Genomic DNA, 20,569 nt, shown 5'->3' with positions numbered 1-20,569 from the left:
GATGTATAACTAATCCATGGATTAGTTATACATAAGCCTAAATTCCTACCGAACATAGTACTAAATAATACCATACATGTTGAGTATGGTGTATAAGTAATGCTTGCATTAGTTATCTTGAGATTATTTCTTATGTAGTGGTTGGTTTGGTGTATTAAAAATAACATACATTGCAAAATTTCTAATTTATTTTTACAAAAATACCCTCTACAAATAGGGTGGAAAGGATGTGAAAAAGGTTTTGAGGGGCAATTGTTTCTTTAATCATGCTAATGCATGCATTAACATCCTTTGCATAACTAATACCATGGATTTCCATGTATTAGTATTACATACCTCAATACATAATAGTTATTCATAGGTTGAAAAAGTGTACTAAACAAGGTACTAGTAATACACAAAACTAATGCTTGCATTATTTTTTCTAATAACTTTACCAAACGACCGCTTATATTATGTCTGATGTTTATCAACAATGTCTTTGGTTTATCTAGATCCTTGTACATTAATATATGGGCAAGTATGGAATTTAAAGAACATCTAGTTATTAATAAACCCTAATATGTTTTTTCAAAAGACATGCTCCTGCTGCCCAGTTTATGTGTCGGTGTCTGATTGAGCACAAAGTGTAAGAAATTAAACAAGGTTTTTGACTTGTAAGTCAAATATATGCAAAGTATCAAAATTATCCTTTTAAATGTGCATGCAAAAGTTTCACATTTTTTTTTTCCATTTAAATGACTGGTGGTGAGAGTCCCTACAAGTGATGTCATTAGGGAGAAAAAACGGGAATCCTGAAATTAAGCTGTTCCCAAAAAGAGAAGGTATCATTATTTTTGGGATAGACTAAGAAGAGAAGTGTCACATAAATTGGGACAAAGACTATATATTATTAGTATGTAAATGAATAATAATAATAATAATAATTAAAAAAAAGTATGTAAATGCACCTAGAAAGCGCAAAATTGATATAGAGTCATTGTCAATCCCAACAAACTTGTTTGGGGTTAAGATGATTTTCACTGATACTTGATTGGCCATTGGTATATGGGTAACTCTGTTGAATTTATAAATAGGCATTTGTTACTAAATTGGGAAATTTCTAAATGTTGATGGTTTCATGTACTTCCCGTAGTTAAGCATGATACTTGCATCACCTGATAAGCTTCCTTTTTCTCTGAGACTGCAAGTTTAATTTTTCATATTTGTGATCATGTGTGAAGGCACCAAAAATCCAGCGGGTGCATGGAGGGAAATCAACGAGATCACCTGGTGGTATTCCTCAGCAGGCACCAAGCAGCCAGTGGGATAGCATCATCAAATTCCTGGATTCTTTCTTGAGTCGCTTGCGCGGAAATCATGTATGCATATAATTCTCATCGTCTTGGCTGTATCTTTCTGTCCCTCTTCATTTGAGGTTGCTATTGCATTGACGAAGAATTTCTTTGATGCAATTTTCATATGCAGAGTTTGTAGTTGCATTTTAATGGTGCAAACTTCTTTCTATTGTCATTACATTTGTGTTGTTTACTGTTAACTAGCCTTAGAATAAACTGCTTATATTTATTTCTATTGCAACAACTGTTTTTTCCCTCAAGTGTGTTTTTTTTACTCTTCTTTTTAAGATGACTATTTTGGTTATGAATAATGACAAAGGAGAGATAGCCTAGTGGAAGGGGTCCTCAACCTCAAACATGAAGTTCGTGATTCAAGCCACCAAGGAAGCAAAATGGGTATAGCCACTTTGGGGGGATTTGGGGTTTGTCATATCTCGGGAAAAAAATCTGGTCTTGAATAGTCTGGTTAGTTGGAGGCTTAAGTTTGTGATTTTCATTATTGTGGTTGTTCTAAGTGTAGGGTAGTGGTTAGTTTTTGGCTTTTTAAGATTGTGGATGTGTAAAATGGAGCCCATTAAACGTTTATGTGTACTCTTCATTTGCAATGTGAGTTCTCTATTATGTGGGCACGGAAGTTAAGATGCTAGTTGTATTTCGTTCTTTCTAAAATAGAAATCAAGAACTAAGGATTTCTTTTTTGGAAAATTAGAACTTTCTAGCACAGCCTGTCTTTAAGAATGATGACTAAATTAGAAGGCTGTAAGAGTTGGTTTCCCTGTGAATAATTTTAAAAAGTATGACAGTCTAGTTATGGGTCAAATGGAGTATGTACTACTCCCTCCGTCTCAATTTATAGTGTAGCTTGACTTCGCGTGGAGTTTAAGAGAGAAAGAAAGACTTTTGAAACTTGTGCTCTAAAATAAGTCATAGATGTTTGTGTGACTATAAATCATTTCATTAAATGTAATTTTAAAGTTAAATTGTTACTAAATATAGAAATGTATTATTCTTTTTGGCCTGACTGAAAAAGAAAGTGAGTCATATAAATTGGGACAAATGGAGTAGTAAAGTATTCCATATTGGGAAATGCTATTTTGGTAGTGTGTGAAAAAGAGTGACAAACTCATTTCTATTCGGTCATAGGTTGATCCAAAGAACAAGAGTCAACTTCCAACATTAAGTTTGTTGCTCCTCAGTAGCTCAGTGGTAGAGCAGTCGGTTGTTAACTGTCAGATGAGTTAGTAGGAATCATGTGGCATGGTACGGTTGAAAAATATATATTATACTTCACCAAGGACATGCGGTGCAATTGGACTTCTGTAAAAAGAAGATGATGCAGGGCATGGGATGTACCCTCATTAGCTCTCATGTTGGATTCTTTTAGAGAGGAATAAGAGCTTTTGAAGTGGTGGAAAATGACTTTGTATATATGTGGAATAACTTAGGGGTTGTTTGGTTGGGAACAAGTTATTCCAGGATTAGTTATCCTGGGGTTAGCTATTCTGGGATAACTTATCCCATCACTACGATATAAATGGTGGGATAACTTATCCCAAACATGGCAACCAAACAAGATACAACAATTTTTTCCCATCACTATTTTCTTATCCCATCACTATTTATTTTTATCCCTCACACCAAAACGACCCCTTACAGTTTTTTATTAATGTTGGTCCGTCCACACACTTCCTGTTCTTGTAGATGGTTGGTCTCTTTCATTGGAAACTACAATTTTGTGTAGCTTCTCAACTTGTTTTATACTACTTGTATATGATGCATTGTCCCACAACAATGAAATTATTGTTTATCCCAAAAAATTTACTCTGCTCCAAATGTTAATGGTGAGATTTCAGAGTCTAAAATGCTGTTGACAACTCAGCAATGAGGAAGTCCGTGTCTTTTTGTTTTTTTCCCCTGGATATCATAAACCCTACTCCCAAACCTCTACCCAAGAGGCGATTTCCACTGTGGTGCTTCCTTGGTGTTGGAGGGGGAGTGTCTTTTTCACTTAGTTATTCCTCCCTTCTCATGAGGATATTCATAGGGTTCTCCACAGGACTAGATTGTTGGCTAAATAAAGTTGCCAGTTAACTTATCAAATTGAGAGGGTAGATCCTTGTGTAAAATGCCATTCTACAAATGCTATGTTTCACATGTATCGCAGTATCAGATATCTGTGGTCAGGTTATTTAGTTAGCAATGTGTGCATGCTGCTTCTGATCTTTGTCTCAGTGTTTCATGAGGATACATAATGATCACCTTTAGTGATGTATTAGTTTGCATGTGCATATGCCTTATTTCGGCTTGCCTCAGGTCTATATCAGTGCTGCCTGAGAATTCCTGATCACCTTAATGATGAATCAGTTACTCCTTTTTAATTTTTCCTTTTCTTCTATTTTGTATAGCTTAATAGCCTCCAAAAATCCTATGAGAGGTGATATTTTATTTTGTTGGTATTGCTTAGAAAAAGCCCATATTATGGTTTTTTTGATAACTGAAAAATCTCCAAGAACCTGTGTGCATGGTTCAAAACTCGGTGGATAATGGGACCACCTCTTCCTTTCTCCACTTAAATACCAGGCTTTTGGCTGCAGTTGAACCTGTGAGACGTGCCTAACCCACACATGACAAGGTGCACTCTTATCACTAGACCAAAGACCTAGAGGCAAGCTTGTATTATGTTTTTGTGACACTTGCACATACATAATTGATAATAAACTGCAAAACATTAGTGTGGTGATAGGAGCATGTCTTCTTTTCTAGTTTCTTCCTTGTTACTTCAAAACTTTTAATTTTCTTTTCTTGTCGATTTATGGTATATGAATGTATTGATGAATTCCCAGGTGCCTTCATTTTTCATCCGCAAGCTGACTACCCAGGTTTTCTCCTTCATCAATATATCGCTTTTTAACAGGTATCGTGATCTTACAAATTTCTTTTTTCTTAATTCTTGTCCTTTCTCTTGTGTGAAAATAGAGCTTATGATTCTTTGGTCTTAAAATCTGCAAGTCTTTTACTCCGACGAGAGTGTTGCACATTTTCAAATGGAGAATATGTGAAGTCTGGTTTGGCAGAACTAGAAAAATGGATAGTCAATGCGAAAGAAGAGGTATTAAGAAATACAGTTTTTTCTCCTGTGTGTTCTCCAATGTAGATGTTGAACTGAGAAAGAACTACATGGGTGCTGAATGTAGTTTGCAGGTACATCTTGGCATGAACTAAACTATATCAGACAAGCTGTTGGATTTCTGGTAGAAGCCATATCCTTGCTAATAGCTCTTTGATATCTGAAAGTCTTTACTGTGAGCTATAAGTTTTATTCGCTGTGGCTATCTAGGTTATACATCAAAAGAGGAAGAAATCATTGGAAGAGATAAGACAGGACCTTTGCCCGGTAAGAAATAAACCCCAAAGTGTCATTGAGATGTCAATCTTCTTTGCTGACTGAATATTCTTAAATACGTCATCTTGGACAGGCATTGACAACCAGACAAATTTATCGAATTAGTACCATGTATTGGGATGACAAGTATGGAACTCAAAGTGTGTCTAATGAAGTAAGTGTTCTGCTGCATTTCTCCCAAGTCTGTTTTCTCGGTATGTTTTTGTTCATAGGCATATGACTGTATAATCTGTAGGTTGTCGCACAGATGAGGGAGATTTTAAACAAGGATTCTCAGAATCTAACATCTAACTCATTTTTGTTGGATGATGATCTGAGGTAAAAGCCTGCTGTACTTCTATCCCAGCATTTCTTCCGTTTGATATTTGTCTTTCCTAAAATATCTAGTTAATTGTTCTGTCAAAGTTAAATACTAGATTGTCGTACTGTTCAGCGCTGTTGGTATCCTTGAGATATAGCAATATTTTAATCATTAGAAATGATTTCTTTTCTCTATAGGAGCTTGTCCTAATTTCATAAATGCTTGAAAACATTTAGTTTAGCATACTCAATATTCAAGCATTTTTCTTATTTAATGATCATGCATTTTTCTTATTTAATGAGTCCATAAGGTGCAAGCTTCATATCAGCTGCTTGGTGTATGGAGAATTCATTTCATCATTTCCTGGTTGCCTTTAGTAATTATTTCTTGCTGCTTACTGTTACCTATTTTCTAAAAAAATGTTTCTTGCTGCTTGCAGTATTCCGTTCTTAACAGAAGACATATATATGGCACTTCCGGAGTTAGATCCTTCACTTATGGAGCTGCCAAAGTTCCTATCTGAATATCCATCAGCATTGCTTTTGATACAGCACACAAAGTAAACTTTTTATGTGCATGTTTGGAATATTCTTGTCTTGTACAACTCCAGTCTCCACTCGCGATGTGCAACATCTACCAATTCTTGCTTGGGGAAAACTGCGTCTCAAGATAGCAAATTGATTCCCGGCAATGCAGGACAAGTTGTCTCCCAAAAAAAAAATCCCTTCAGTTTGCTTACACGACAGTCTAGATCTAGAGTTGAATCTGTACAGCACTAGGCGTAGGTTACTGGAAAGGCTTCCTTATTTTTTTGGAATGCCGGCTCTTTTGAGCTCTGTATATTTGCCATGTTGATTACTTCATTGTTGCATGCTTCCCCCATCTTAGAAGTTTTCAAGGCACTTGCCCTGTTAGAAATGTAGTCCCATCTCATTTTAACCATCTCTATTCCATATACTAATTGTAGGCTTGTATTTGTTGATGTTATATTTAATGTGAATATCCCTTTTTTGTGTGGAAACTTCATGTTGTAGCAAATATTCAAACCTGTTTCTGACAGCCATCCAAACTTCTTTCCTTCCAATTTTTCTGAAAGTTGAAGTGTTGACAAATTTCAAGATTAATGATTTTAGTTAGATGTTTGATCTGTGTGGTTCGTTTTTCTATTGTCATGCATTTATTTCCTGGAACATAATATGGTAGCTTCTAAACCAATGATAATGATTCTGCAAACAAAGAAGAAAACTATCTTTTGTAGTTTTTTATTTTTTGCTTTGCTTGCTGACTTGTTGGTTAACATTGGCAGTAACATGTTAGTGATAACAACATTCATAGCTTCTAGATGGTTAACTAGTTGAGAGGCTGTTGGCCACATCTAGTCACAAAAAAGAATGTGTTGACACATTGCTAAACAAGAATCCTTTTTGCTAAATGAAGAGACGAACAAGTTAATTAATCATCCAAATGCTCAATTAGTTGGTTTCTTTTCAGCATGTTGTAATGTAGTAGGAGTTGTTGTAACAGAAACAAATTGTAAATCAGCCAAGGAAAATGATCTCCAACTTGTGGAGTTGTCACAAAGACCAGAATTCATTGCCAATATGCCAATATGTTTCTTCTTTGAGATGCCAGTGTGGTTCTTCTTGTTGGGTAAACGACATGCCAATATGTTTCTTCTTTTCTTGTTAATATAAGAAGCATTTTCTGGCTTTGCTAATTCTTTAGCTGAAGATGAAGTTGAAGCTTCTCTTAAACTTGTGAATGATTTTGACTTTCCATTATAGAACCTCGACATACCCTTTCTGCATATAGGATAAAACAATTCAATTCATGCCCTAAAAAAACATTTTCTTTTAATCGTACAACAACATATCTAGTGAAATGAAGTCCGAATAGGATAGGATAGAGTATACGCACAATTCAAAAGAAAAATACCTAATTGGTAAAACTTGGTGTAGAGGTTGGATGGAAGTGAAAGGACTCTCAACTTCTTGAGAATCATCATCCATTGATTCTTCATGTGATATAGTATCACTATTTTCCCCAATAGATGATGAAGAACTACAAGTGCATGCCTTCTCCTCATTAATAAACACTTGTTTATTACCACCAAATAATGCCTCTTGTGTATCACATGATAATGCATCCATAAATCCACATGAACCTTCAACTTCCCTTTTATCCATAATCATACTTATAGACATTTTTATAAAAAATTTTCCCTTATGCTTGCACCAAATAAATATTAAAATAAAAATAAAAAACCAAGAAATGGTGTTTCAAAGAAAAGGTTAGAAAGAAAGACAAATCTTCACCATAGGAAAATTCTTGGATCTTGGAAACAACAAGGAGATATAAGATGATGAGTTATCATTATCGTTATCATTATATTTAAAATGAAAAGATAAAACAAGATAATTAAGTAACAGAAGATTGAATTGAATAATGGGGTATGTATATATATTATACATAAAAAAAGAAAGGGTAGGTCTTATCTTGAATCCTAATCCACTGGTTGTCCTTTGTTAGAAAAAGAAATAAAATTAATTTGAAATTAATAGTTAATGGTAGCCACTAAGCAATGTCATTATGACATGTAAATTCATTGGTTAATCCAAAGCAGGGATATGAATCTAGTCAGCTTTACAGCTATTTATTGTTAAGGATAAACCTAATCCTATAGTTTATATCTCAACCAATAATTTCTTTACCATTTTAACTAAAGTTTTGACTTTTTGTTCAAAGAAAATATTTATGCAAATTAACTTACTTTAAAGATAACAAGTAAACATTAATTCATACTAACTTCGTCCATTTTTAATTGTCATAGTTTTCTTTTATAGAATCAAACTATAAGAACTTTGACTAGCATTTAATGATGTATTTTTTCATCATATTGATATGCAAAAAATTGTAATTTATAGTACTTTTCGTATAGTTTTTGAATATATAAGTTATTTTAAAAAAATATCAAAGTAATGTAATCTAATTTAAATTTGAAAATTAGTCAAATTGACTTTCGAAAAGCGCAACATGACAAACAAAAGTGGACGGAGGGAGTATTTCATAATAAATGGTATGTAATATACTGTAGAATTAAATTATTTACTCCCTCAGTTTGATTTTATTTGACCCTTTTATTAAAAATAAAATTTTGTTTTCACTTGTTCATTTTAATAAATCAAGATAAATTTATTAATTTTATCCAATATTACCCTTATCATTAATAAATTAAAAATAAGTTTTAACCATAATTAAGATATAGATATTTTATACTATTTACTCCCTAAAATATAAGACAATTAATGGAGATGTAATATATATATATATATATATATATATAAGAGAAATAAGAGAAGTTTGAAGGCTTAAAATATGTATCTTCAATTATTCTTTATTATATAAATATTTATTTTGTCAAATTCAAATATTTAATTGTTGCATTATTTACAATATCTGTCCGACAAAAGAAAAATTACACTAAATTCTAGTGATATATTTTTTAAAGTAGGAGGATCCAAATTTGTCTTCTCTTTGAACACTGCAATTCTTCTTGGGGAATTTTCGCTTATAGCCACTCAAAAATAACTTAATTATGTTTTCTAGCTATAGTTTGCTAATTACGATTCATAGCTACATGTTAGAGGGAGGAGAGAGGCGAGTGAGAGAGGGTAGAGAGTGGAGAGAGGCGAATTGTATTTGTATATTTGTCATATAATTGTATATGTATAAAAAAGGCGAGAGAGATGACGTAATTATAGCTAAAATTAAGCTGTGAGCCATAATTAATTCAAACTATAGCTATGTTAGTTAATTAACTAGTTAGTATCTTTGCTTATCTGCGTAATTTTCCCATTCTTCTTTTTCAAAACATCCAAATTAGACTAAAATAATTTGGGATGAAAAAAAATAATCAAAAGCAAGTACCAATTTTTTTTACTCAAGGCAAATAAGATTTAAAAAAAATATATTTAGGAAAAATATTATGTACTAAACTGTGGGATTGAAAATATATTTTAAAAATAAATATATGAAAGTACATAATTACTTACATCAATCATGATTAAACGATATCTTTAATTATCAAATTTTAATCATTAATTTAAATCTATGATATGTGTCTTCATACAAATAAAAACAAAGACAAAATGAAGAGGAAAAATAAAGTCAAATCCGAACTTTATAAACGTGCCTATTGGCTAGTTAGTCGTCCTAATAGTAATAATAATTCAAACTAGTGTTGGTATTATACTATAGCTATTAATTATCGTAATCTTTATTTCGATATAAATTATGCTAGGATTTGAAGGTTGGTGGTTCCTCTCTTGACGTGTAGTTGCCTAAAACTAAATATTAAAATTAAGAGGATGAAAATCATCATTAACAACCTATCAATATATAATTTTGATAAGTGTAGGCTTTTAAAAAATAATATCTTTAAATGTTATTTCTATCATTATAGAGTAGACAAGTTATCTTCGATTAAGAAAAAAAAAACAGAAAAGTAAGAGAGAAGAATGTACAAAATAACAATACACAAAATAAGTGTAGTAACAAATATCAATACATATTGGAGAACAAACCACGTGATATCTAAAATCATACTATGAAAAAACAATACTTGACTATCTACTATCCTTCTATCCTAATTATTAACATTCATGACTTTCGATCTAGGATCATCTCCATGATCAATTGAAATTATGTCGTGTTTTGTTTAACCACCCCAACTCTTCTCCGAGTGAAGAAATTTAACAACTTTTGAAAAAAAAAATTATACAAAAATTCCTGAATGCGGCAGAATACCGTCTGTTATTGAGAGGGAAACATAAGGTTGGTAGGATAGTGATTGAATAATGGCCTTTAGATAAAATTGCATTATGAGGAATTAAGAAGAATTTGTGAAGGATTTCCCTTAAAAGGAGACATATATATTTATGTTTGATGTTTGATACTCATATTGAAATTTGATTAATTTTGATTGCGCATTGTGGGGCCCCATTCAGGGGAGAATGCTTCCTACAAAGAATTTTTTGATATTCAAGGCTTAAACCTTAGACCTTTAATGAATGAGCTATCTCTTCCATTGTACTATATTTTTTTCGATGGCTAAGAAAGACATTATTATATATATAATTTGGACAAAATAAATTGTGGCTACTTTTGGTTTTTGTCCTCCTAATTTCACTAACAATTCAATTTTGATTCAAATTGAAGAAAATTGACAAGACCAAAACTAAATAATAAAGAAAAAATCTTTATATGATTTTGATACTCTCGCCGTTCCATTTTAGTGGTTCACATTATTAAAAATAATTGTACTAATTTTTTTTTATGTCATATTAATGTTCCACCTTATTATAAATAGTTATCCCAAACTAGTTATTCATTTATAAAATTTAGGTACAATTAATTAAATTTTTTTCTCATTTCACCTTTATAATTAGTTTGTTTTTTTAAAAAAGATTATATAAACAAGTTTGTAAAGTTTTAAAAAAGTTTCTTACGAAGTAAATTAATAAAATTGTCATTTTTATTGATAATTTAAGTGAAAAGTGTACAATTAATTTGAAATGAAGGAAATATTTATAACTTACAAAACTAAAATAGAATCAATTGCGCCCTTACAATTAATTTATTTTTGAAAGTGTTGTGAATTCATAAAATTTTAAGTTTTTTTTCGCCAAAAAGAAATAAAAAATGAAGAGGAAGTCAGAGTTAAAAAATGTTGATGTGTTAATGAGCAAGGACTAGCTAGCCATAATAGGCTTATCCAAATCCACATCTCATTATCTTAAGATAAGATTTTTGAACAACTTTCACATACATCATACATAAAAATCATATTTGTATGTTATAGCTATAATTTGCATAATTGCGCTCCATAGCAAATTTTATGTTTGCTATGGAGCTTTTGATTTGTATAATTCGCTACAAATATCCAATTTTATACAAATTGTTCAGTTTTGTATAAATTCATTTATACATTGTAATTTGTATAATAAGATCTGTATTTGTATAATTATAAGTGTATAGGACGAAAATATATGTATTTGTATATACACTTTTCTCTCGCTTTATACAAACAAAACGCAATAGATATAGTTTGCATAATTGCGCTCCATAACAAATTTTATGTTTGCTATGGACTTTTTGATTTGTATAATTCGCTACAAATATCCAATTTTATACAAATTGTTCAGTTTTGTATAAATTCATTTATACATTGTAATTTGTATAATAAGATCTGTATTTGTATAATTATAAGTGTATAGGACGAAAATATATGTATTTGTATATACACTTTTCTCTCGCTTTATACAAACAAAACGCATTTTATGCATTTTATATCGAAATGTATAAAATGGCTAATTGTATACCGAAAATGGCTAATTGTATATCAAATAAAGTATGTACGTATGAAGGAATCATTATCTAGAAACAAGTGAAAATCAGTACAATGTACATGAACGACAAAAAAAATTCTATCTATTTTTTGGTATTCAATATTCATTTTATGGCTCAATTAATTTAAATTTATATTGAAAATTTTACTTTGAAGTAAAATGTTCTAACCAATAACGATTATATTTGCAGAGCTCAAATCGAAGCCTCTAATTAAAAATGCTGGAACACTTACCTATTAATCACAATATTTGATAATGATATTTTTTTGTATAAACAAATCGAAGAAATAAATCTTGAGATTTAGGTAGAATATTTTGATTACTTAATTACTAAGATTAGAACAATTCAATGAAATTCAATTTTCCCAAATTCTTTGTGAGACAAATTGGCATCCAATGTCTTAATTCTAACCAAGCAAACCAACCTAATATGTATTTATAAATAAGACAAATACGTAATTGTTGAAGAGAAAGTATTTACAAAGTCATTTGATTTTTTTGATAAGCATGAAATCATAAATCAAATGAATAGTATTCATAAAAATTCATTCTACATTTGAAATGATCAAAACGAAACATAACACAATAATTGTACATTTATGGAGTGGAGTCTCTATGCATCGCGATCCAATTTAGGACCCCGATAAGTGCTAAGGAATAGAATTTAAAAGGCTATGAAAATTTACAGAAAATCGAATAAAATTTCTCTTATTTTAGGGTTTATCTAAAAAAAAATTCTCTTAAAAAATCAACAACATAACCAACCAAATATCGCCAAAATATGTCATAATATTTATCAACTATCTATTGGAAATGTAATAATAATAAAGTCTAACTCCAAATACAAAAAGAAGGTGAGATTTTTTAACTCAATATAATCTGACCAACATCACATTTGGATGGCAGGTGTCCATCCTCGGCAGATTTGACTTTTGCGTAATGATGACACTGATAGATAAGTCAATCCATAGTCTGGAACGACAAGTAACAATCTCTGGTGGATAGAAATCTTAAAATCAGTGGAAACAACAGCATAAAAGGAAAAATAAACAGTGGAAAAGAAAAAATGACATAAATATATACGACAATACATGATCCAATCCCACAATCTGGTGGACAATGGTACAAAACTACTAAACAATCAAGTATAGACTCCAAAATATGCACAAACTTGTCTCTATCACGACCCAGACTGTCGTAATTGGCATCCACACAAACCCTCCGATGGGAGAACCATTACTACAACCCAAACAAACAAATTCTATAAAAACTAAAACATTTAAAAATACGGAAGCAGATTTAAATGACTATAAAAATGGAGTCTCCATAAACTCTAAGGTTTTAACACCCACACTAACCCTTCGGTGGGAGAACCATTACTACAACCCAAACAAACAAATTCTATAAAAACTAAAACATTTAAAAATACGGAAGCAGATTTAAATGACTATAAAAATGGAGTCTCCATAAACTCTAAGGTTTTAACAGACAATTAACAAACTAATGTGGAAGAACAACCCCTAGAACCTGAAAGTCATTGTACCAAAACTCTACTAACGACAAGCCTAAGAACAAGGGGTACAACGCCGAAACTAAACAAACACCTTAAACAAATAGTCTGAGTCCGAAAAGAGTGGACTTAAACAAGAAAGATCCATGACAGCCTGAAAGAACTGGCTCAACCTTGAATCCGGTCACGCTCAAAAGTCACCTAGCTAAGGTCTATCAATAGCCGCCTGAAGATGCCCTGTATTCAACAAAGACAAGCAAGTGCAGTATCAGTACACAACCACAGTGTACTGGTAGGATCACACAATTATCTCAATAAGTGAAACACATGCAAGTAACCACAACATTATAAAACATGCATATACCAAACATATACAATATTAGTCATCTTTTCAGTATCAATGTAGCATTTCACGTTCTCAATAATACACATTGGTTATAAATTTAGAGCAACATACAGTCTTCCAATATCAATCATCATTAGATATGAAAGTAATCATCACAAGTAGATACACAACACAATTCAATAGTCCTCTCATGAAACTCAATTCATTGGTCCTCTCATGGAACACACACCCAAACTGTTAGCATACCAGAACGTGGTACTTGATCCCATGTTTATGTCGAACGTGGCAACCGATCCTATATTTATGCCAAAACGTGGAAACCGATCTCATGCTTATGCCGGAACGTGGCAACCGATCCAAGTTAGTGTGTCGGAACGCAACACCCGATCCATTCAACAAACCACAATCACAATCACAATGTATATTCTCACAATCATACAACAAGAGGTGATTCATGACATACAATTATTCAATTATCCTCATTTACGATTATGGTGATCAATAATGCAACATTCGCATACATACATGTATTATAATGAGCAATTACAAACATATATCACACCAACATGAAATCACAACCATCACCTACCTCGAATCCAAGCTTGAATCCCCTAAGGCACTTGAGTCTTCCCTTTCCGGATTCTTCCCGCTTGTTCGTGGTCTTTAGCCTCAAGAATGGTGGAAAACTGTCAAGAAAGTACCTGGGGTCGTTCCTTAGCTCTAAAACTTGAAAAGTGCAGAATAAAGACGTTTTGGGATTTATTTACGACCTTAAGTCGCGTCGAACCCGCTATAGCAGTCCTCACCTCACTACAGTGACCCCGCCCTAACGGCAAAAATCCCACCCCAGCGGATTGCACGGAATCAGTGAGCTATTTTAATAATTCCAAGACCCCCATTTCACAACACACCGTTCATGTTAAGATCGATTTCGGGAGTTCTACTCACCCGAATTCAATTCCGTAAAGTTGTACGGATTCCTTAACGTCTTAGCTATCTATTCATGTAATCAAATTCATAATTAGATCTCTCATTTGTTACCAGATTTCCCTAGACCTCACTGAATCCAATTTCGTCCAAAACTGGACTAGGCTAGGAAATCTCAAGCTACTACCAAAAGAAGTTTTTTGAACCCAATTCTTTCCTTATTAGCTTTTCCCTAATGATGGAATCGAGTCGTTACAATAGATACCAATTTACCTATCACTTGTCCCCGAGTGATCAACTAGGAAAGACTGGCTAAAGTAAGGGTATAGTAGTATCTGAATCGTCGAATTACTGGGGATACTTGTCTCGCATGGCCTTCTTATCGAATCTCATTACCCCCTAAGGGTTTCACATCTCCAACCTCAAACCAACCAATTGAATACCTATACATTCTCCCTTACAATGCCTCAATGAAGTCATCTCAATACTCGAGTGATAAATATTGTTATATGTAAACTTAACTAATCAACAAAACGATTCCCAACAACCACCAAAGTTGATCGTACACACGTCTGCCACATGTTATCAAGGATCTTGACACAATCACCAGGACTAATCAATTCTCACATAAGTCTTCTTTTGCTCCTTTTTGCTAAGTAGTGTCCATGTTTTGCCTCAAACTTCAAATACCTGAAACTTAAAGGTTTTATTTAGATATCGGGATAAAACATGCATTTGAGGACACTAATTATATCAAAATATATCCCTAAATGAGTCCAAATCGTTGACTCATCATCCACTACTAGGGATCCACCCACAAAAGTGAAAATACACGAGAGCATAGCTAGTGAATCATACTCACAACACTAACAACCATCATAAACACTTCGACCTTTTACCTTATTATAAACCAACACTTTAAAAAAATGAAACCTTTCTTAGGAACGTAACAATCAATAGTAGTAAACTTATGACTCACCCCAAGTGTAAGTCCTTTCATATTCTCAATACCGGATACAATTGATCATTTCTCACCTTTCCAATTCATACCTTGACAAAATATATCACCACGAATGTAGATTTGCAATGAAAATTTTGAATTGTAAACTCAACCATATAACACAATCCCTTTATCTATCAACATTAACGTATATCTTGAAGATTTATTTTATAAATTCATGGATCTTCGCTTATCATTGATCGCCTCTCCATCGATCTTACAATTATTTCGCTAAAAATTCAATCGTACTCATTACTAAACACAAAAACAAAAACAAAAACAAAGCACTTATCATCACACTCAAGCTAATGTCTGCACAATCCTTTCTCAAGTCCTTTTTTAGTAGTTTTTTAACCCATCTGATGGACCCATGACACTATTACCATAGCCACGACAAAACAATGAAATCACGCGTCTCTGAACCCAGTTATCTACCCCTCTGAGGATACCTCTTTAGCCTTTGCAATCAAATAAAATATTCTTGTTCTGGCCTATCTCTAAAGGCTATACTACATCCCACTATATTTTCCTTTATTATAACTTTAGCTTTTTAACATTCTATTCGAGTGGTGTCCCACCATCTCTTAAAACTTTCCATACAACCACGTTACTCACCCAATATTAGAAAACCACGACCTTAGATACTCGCAAATTGTACTTACTATACAAAATTTGGTTTACCAACAATCTTATTATATAGTTGCATCCCATCACAATCCATCATGAACTCATCCCACCATTACACTCGGTTAACCCTGGCTATCACTACGAAGTCAACCTTTTCATCGACATGACACCTCAAACTCAGGTATACCCATCAAATTCAAAGGGCTAACCCAATTTTATACACATTTACTTACTAAAATGTTCAATTACCTTCACCCAAGTATGCTCAATGGGACTTTCTTATCCATAAGCTTGTCATTCCGGTATCAATCCACTCATTTATGGCTTAAGATAAAATCACCAGTCCTCATACTACCCTCATTTTTTTAACAAACAAGACATGAGCACCCCACGTGGAAACACTAGGATGATAAAACCTTTATCAAGAAGCTCTTGGATTTGAGCTTTAAGCTCTCTCAATTCTGCCAGAGCCATGCGATAAGGAGGAGTGCCAGTTTCCAAATCAATGCAGAAATATATATCTCTATCCGGAGGCATACCAGACAAATCAGTAGAAACCACTCCTCTAAATTCAGACACTAAAGATTACACTCAATAGAGGGAGACTCGACCTCCTTCTTAACAAACAAGACAGGAGCACCCCACGAGGAAGCACTAGGACGCATGAAACCTTTATCATGAAGCTCTTAGTTTTGAGCCTTAAGCTCTCTTAATTATGCTGGAGCCATACGATACGGAGGGATGGAATTGGGGCGAGTGCCAGTTTCCAAGTCAATGCAGAAATCTATATCTCTATCCGGAGGCATACCAGACAAATCAGTAGAAACCACTCCTCTAAATTCAGACACTAAAGATTACACTCAATAGAGGGAGACTCGACCTCAACATCCCGAATATGTGTCAAATAAGCCAAACAACCCTGCCCCACCAATTTCCTAGCCCGAATGGAGGATATGATCTTAGCTAGCTTAGGCTTGTACACCTCTTCCAACTCTAATCTTTCCCTATCAGGGATCTCTAGAGTTACCGACTTAGTATTACAATTAAGCCCGGTATAATAGGGGGAAAATCAAGTCATGCCTAAGATTATATCAAGTTAGTCATATCCAGCATAACCAAATCAACCCAAGTCTGAAAATCCATAACCACAACAGGACAATACGATACACATGGGTGACTATGACTGACTCTTCAACTGGGGTAGAAACATGGATGGGGCGATCAAGTATATCACAAACCACATCAAATCCCAAGGCAATTAAACTGACACATACGAATAAGTAGAACCCAGATCACACAAAACAATATCCATCCGGGCACTTACAAGAGTAGCCCTAGTGACCACTGCATCACACACCTCAAACTCGGTCTTGCCCGAAAAAGCATATAACTAAGCCATGTCGTCTTGACGGGCAACCTCTTTGCCTGGCTACACTACTCCTCTACTTGCATTACTATTTCCCTGGCCCCACGGCCTCGCTGATTTCCTCCTCATATGTGCATGTTCTCCACAATTTTAACACACCTTATAACTTATATTCGATTGTTGAACACTGAATTAGATCGCGGGGGCTAGTTCGAGTATGATTCGGGGTCCATAATTGTGACTAGGGGAAAACAGGGGAGATAGGGTTGAGATTCTCGCCCTGTCCCGCTCTGGTGGGAGAAATCCCGCACTGGCGGTCTTGCCGTGGCGGGGGAAATCCCGCCCCAACGGCCCTGACAGAAACAGTACCCCTGCTAATAATTTCTGGGGTTCCTCTCTTTTCTATATTTCCCCTAGATTTCCCGGCTATAACTAGGCATTTAAGAAAATCCCTTTATCTAGGACAATCATTGTCTACCCCCCCGGTCAACCTAATGAAGTACACACTTTAGAGTCCTTTTACATTGTTTCAACACTACCACATACATATCCCCAAGATATACCTAAACTCTCACATGGTTATCAGTTGGTCGCAACGCACGTCCAAATTTCTCGCTTATGAACCACATCATAATTTATCTAGACCCTTGCACGTAATCTTGTGATTACTTTCTTTTCACAATAAATTTCACGACACTCAAGCAGTTACAACTTGCAAATAAGTCCAAATTCCTTAATTAGTTCGTTTCATAGACGACCATTACTGATCATCTATGCCTTATACGACCGCTAAGGCCAAATACCAATTGGAACCTTCTCAGTTCCAATTAACTTTCTTGTGTCCCTTCAGCCGGGACTACGATATCTAGTTCACTTCGTTGAGATACCAATTGGAATTGGGAGATACCAATTGGACTCAAATCATACCACAAGCAACAATAGTATCTAGCGAGCCCTATAAAACTGCTAATTTCAATCATAGAACTTGGTCGAACTCAATTCTTAACCGCCTCAATTTTTAACTGATGGTAACCAGACCTTAAATCAATCTTAGAGAAAACTGATGCACCTTGTAATTGGTCAAAAATGTCATCTATCCGAGGCAATGGATACTTGTTCTGAATGGTGACTCTATTCAACTGTCTGTAGTCTATACACATCCTCTCTTACTAGTGATGGTATTACCACTTTTGTTGCTCTAGTTTGGACCATAGAGTGAAGGAGGAAAAATATCAATTTGTATCACCCAGAAGTCATAGCACGGAGGAGTAGAAATAAGTGAATTTTTTCTAAAGTCCTATAGCCTCTCGAAGAAAAGTACAGAAGTCATCGTACCATTCCACAAGACTCTACTAAACTCATTTTGGTACAATGAGATCAACGAACCTAGGGCTCTGATACCAACTTTGTCACGACCCAAACCGTCGTAATTGGCACCCACACAAATCCTCCGATGGGAGAACCATTACTACAACCCAAACAAACAAATTCTATGAAAACTAAGGTATTTAAAAATACAGAAGCAGGTTTAAATGACTATAAAAATGGAGTCCCCATAAACTCCAAGGTTTTAACAAACAACTAACCAAACCAATGTGGAAGAACAACCCCTAGAACCTGAAGTCATTGTACCAAAACTCTACTAACGACAAGTCCAAGAACAAGGGGTGCAACCCCGAAACTAAGCAAACACCTTAAACAAATAGTCTGAGTCCGAAAAGAGTGGACTTAAACAATAAAGATCCATGGCAGCCTGAAAGAACTGCTCACCCTTGAATCCGGTCACGTTCAAAAGTTATCTAGCTGAGTTCTATCAATAGCCGCCAGAAGATGCTCTTTACTCAACAAAGAACAAGCAAGTGCAGTATCAGTACACAATCACAGTGTACTGGTAAGATCACGCGACTATCCTAATAAGAGAAACACATGCAAGTAACTACAACATTATAAAACATGCATATACCAAACATATACAATATTAGTCATCTTTTCAGTATCAATGTAGCATTCCACGTTCTCAATAATACACATTGGTTATCAATTTAGAGCAACATACAGTCTTCCAATATCAATCATCATTAGATATGAACGGAATAATCACAAGTAGATACACAACACAATTCAATGGTCCTCTCACGGAACCCAATTCTTTTGTCCTGTCATGGAACACACACCCAAACTATTAGCATACTAGAACTTTGGTACTCGATCCCATGTTTATGTCGGAACGTGACAATCGATCCAATATTTATGCCGAAACGTGGAAACCGATCCCATGCTTATGCTGAAACGTGGCAATCGATCCAAGTTAATGTGTCGGAACGCAACACCCGATCCATTCAACAAACCACAATCACAATCACAATGTATATTCTCACAATCATACAACAAGAGGTGATTCATGACATACAATTATTCAATTATCCTCATTTACGATTAAGGTGATCTATAATGTAACATTCACATACATACATGTATTATAATGAGAAATTACAAACATATATTACACCAACATGAAATCACAACCATCACATACCTCGAATCCAAGCTTGAATCCCTTAAGGCACTTGAATCTTCCCTTTTCGGGTTCTTGCCACTTGTTCGTGATCTTTAGCCTAAAGAATGGTGGAAAACTGTCATGAAATCACCTGGGGTCGTTCCTTAGCTCTAAAAATTGAAAAGTGCAGAATAAAGACGTTTTGAGGTTTATTTACGACCTTAAGTCGTGTCGAACCCGCCACAGCGGTCCTCACCCCTCTACAGCGGCCCCGCCCTGGCTGCAGAATTCCCGCCACAGCGGCCTGCACGGAACCTATCAGCTATTTTAATAATTCCAAGACCCTCATTTCACAACACACCTTTAACCAACGATGTTTAGAAAACACCGTTCACGCTAAGATCGATTCCAGGAGTTCTACTCACCCGAACTCAATTTTGTAAAGTCGTACGGGTTCCTTAACGTCTTAGCTATCTACTCAGATAATCAAATTCATAATTAAATCTCTCATTTGTTACCAGATTCCCCTAGACCTCATTGACTTCGATTTCGTCCAAAATTGGACTAGGCTAGGAAATTCCAAGCTACTACCAAAACATTTTTTGATCCCAATTATTTCCCCATTGGCTTTTCCCTAACGACCGAATCATGTCGTTACAGTCTTGAACACAACAGACTAACCAAAAGCTATAAACATATGGAGATGTGACAAATTAGAACGCCATTAGTTCACCCTCAATCATCGAATATCCCAACAATTGCACAAGATCACTATCGTTGACTCGGATCTACATCATGGAAAACAGATGCATGGTGTTGCATGAGTTCCAAAACAACAGATACCTAGT

The 20,569-nt window shown here is 34.4% G+C and overlaps 2 protein-coding genes across 2 annotated transcripts in view; one reads left to right on the top strand and one right to left on the bottom strand.

Moving 5' to 3' along the window:
* LOC102595570 (myosin-15) overlaps positions 1–6,062 on the top strand; it is a 53,606-nt gene extending 47,544 nt beyond the window's left edge. Inside the window, exons 31-38 of the mRNA XM_006353787.2 lie at positions 1,224–1,361; positions 4,181–4,251; positions 4,347–4,446; positions 4,532–4,588; positions 4,675–4,731; positions 4,814–4,894; positions 4,976–5,058; positions 5,481–6,062. Of these exons, the coding sequence (XP_006353849.1) occupies positions 1,224–1,361; positions 4,181–4,251; positions 4,347–4,446; positions 4,532–4,588; positions 4,675–4,731; positions 4,814–4,894; positions 4,976–5,058; positions 5,481–5,604 (711 nt within the window). The 3' untranslated portion in view covers positions 5,605–6,062. The remainder of the gene's footprint in view (positions 1–1,223; positions 1,362–4,180; positions 4,252–4,346; positions 4,447–4,531; positions 4,589–4,674; positions 4,732–4,813; positions 4,895–4,975; positions 5,059–5,480) is intronic.
* A 375-nt stretch (positions 6,063–6,437) lies between these two features.
* Positions 6,438–7,493, bottom strand: LOC102595245 (uncharacterized). The gene is made up of 2 exons (XM_006353786.2): positions 6,977–7,493; positions 6,438–6,843 (listed from the first exon to the last, which is right to left on the bottom strand). The coding sequence occupies exons 1-2, from the start codon at positions 7,243–7,245 to the stop codon at positions 6,510–6,512; spliced, it is 603 nt and encodes a 200-aa protein (XP_006353848.1). The 5' UTR covers positions 7,246–7,493; the 3' UTR covers positions 6,438–6,509.
* Between the last annotated feature and the right edge of the window lie 13,076 nt (positions 7,494–20,569).

This window comes from Solanum tuberosum, unplaced genomic scaffold (genome assembly GCF_000226075.1).
Source record: "Solanum tuberosum cultivar DM 1-3 516 R44 unplaced genomic scaffold, SolTub_3.0 scf00162, whole genome shotgun sequence".
NCBI classification, from domain to species: Eukaryota; Viridiplantae; Streptophyta; class Magnoliopsida; order Solanales; family Solanaceae; genus Solanum; species Solanum tuberosum.
Note: the sequence above shows the minus strand (reverse complement) of the source record. Positions and strands in the feature narration are given on the sequence as shown.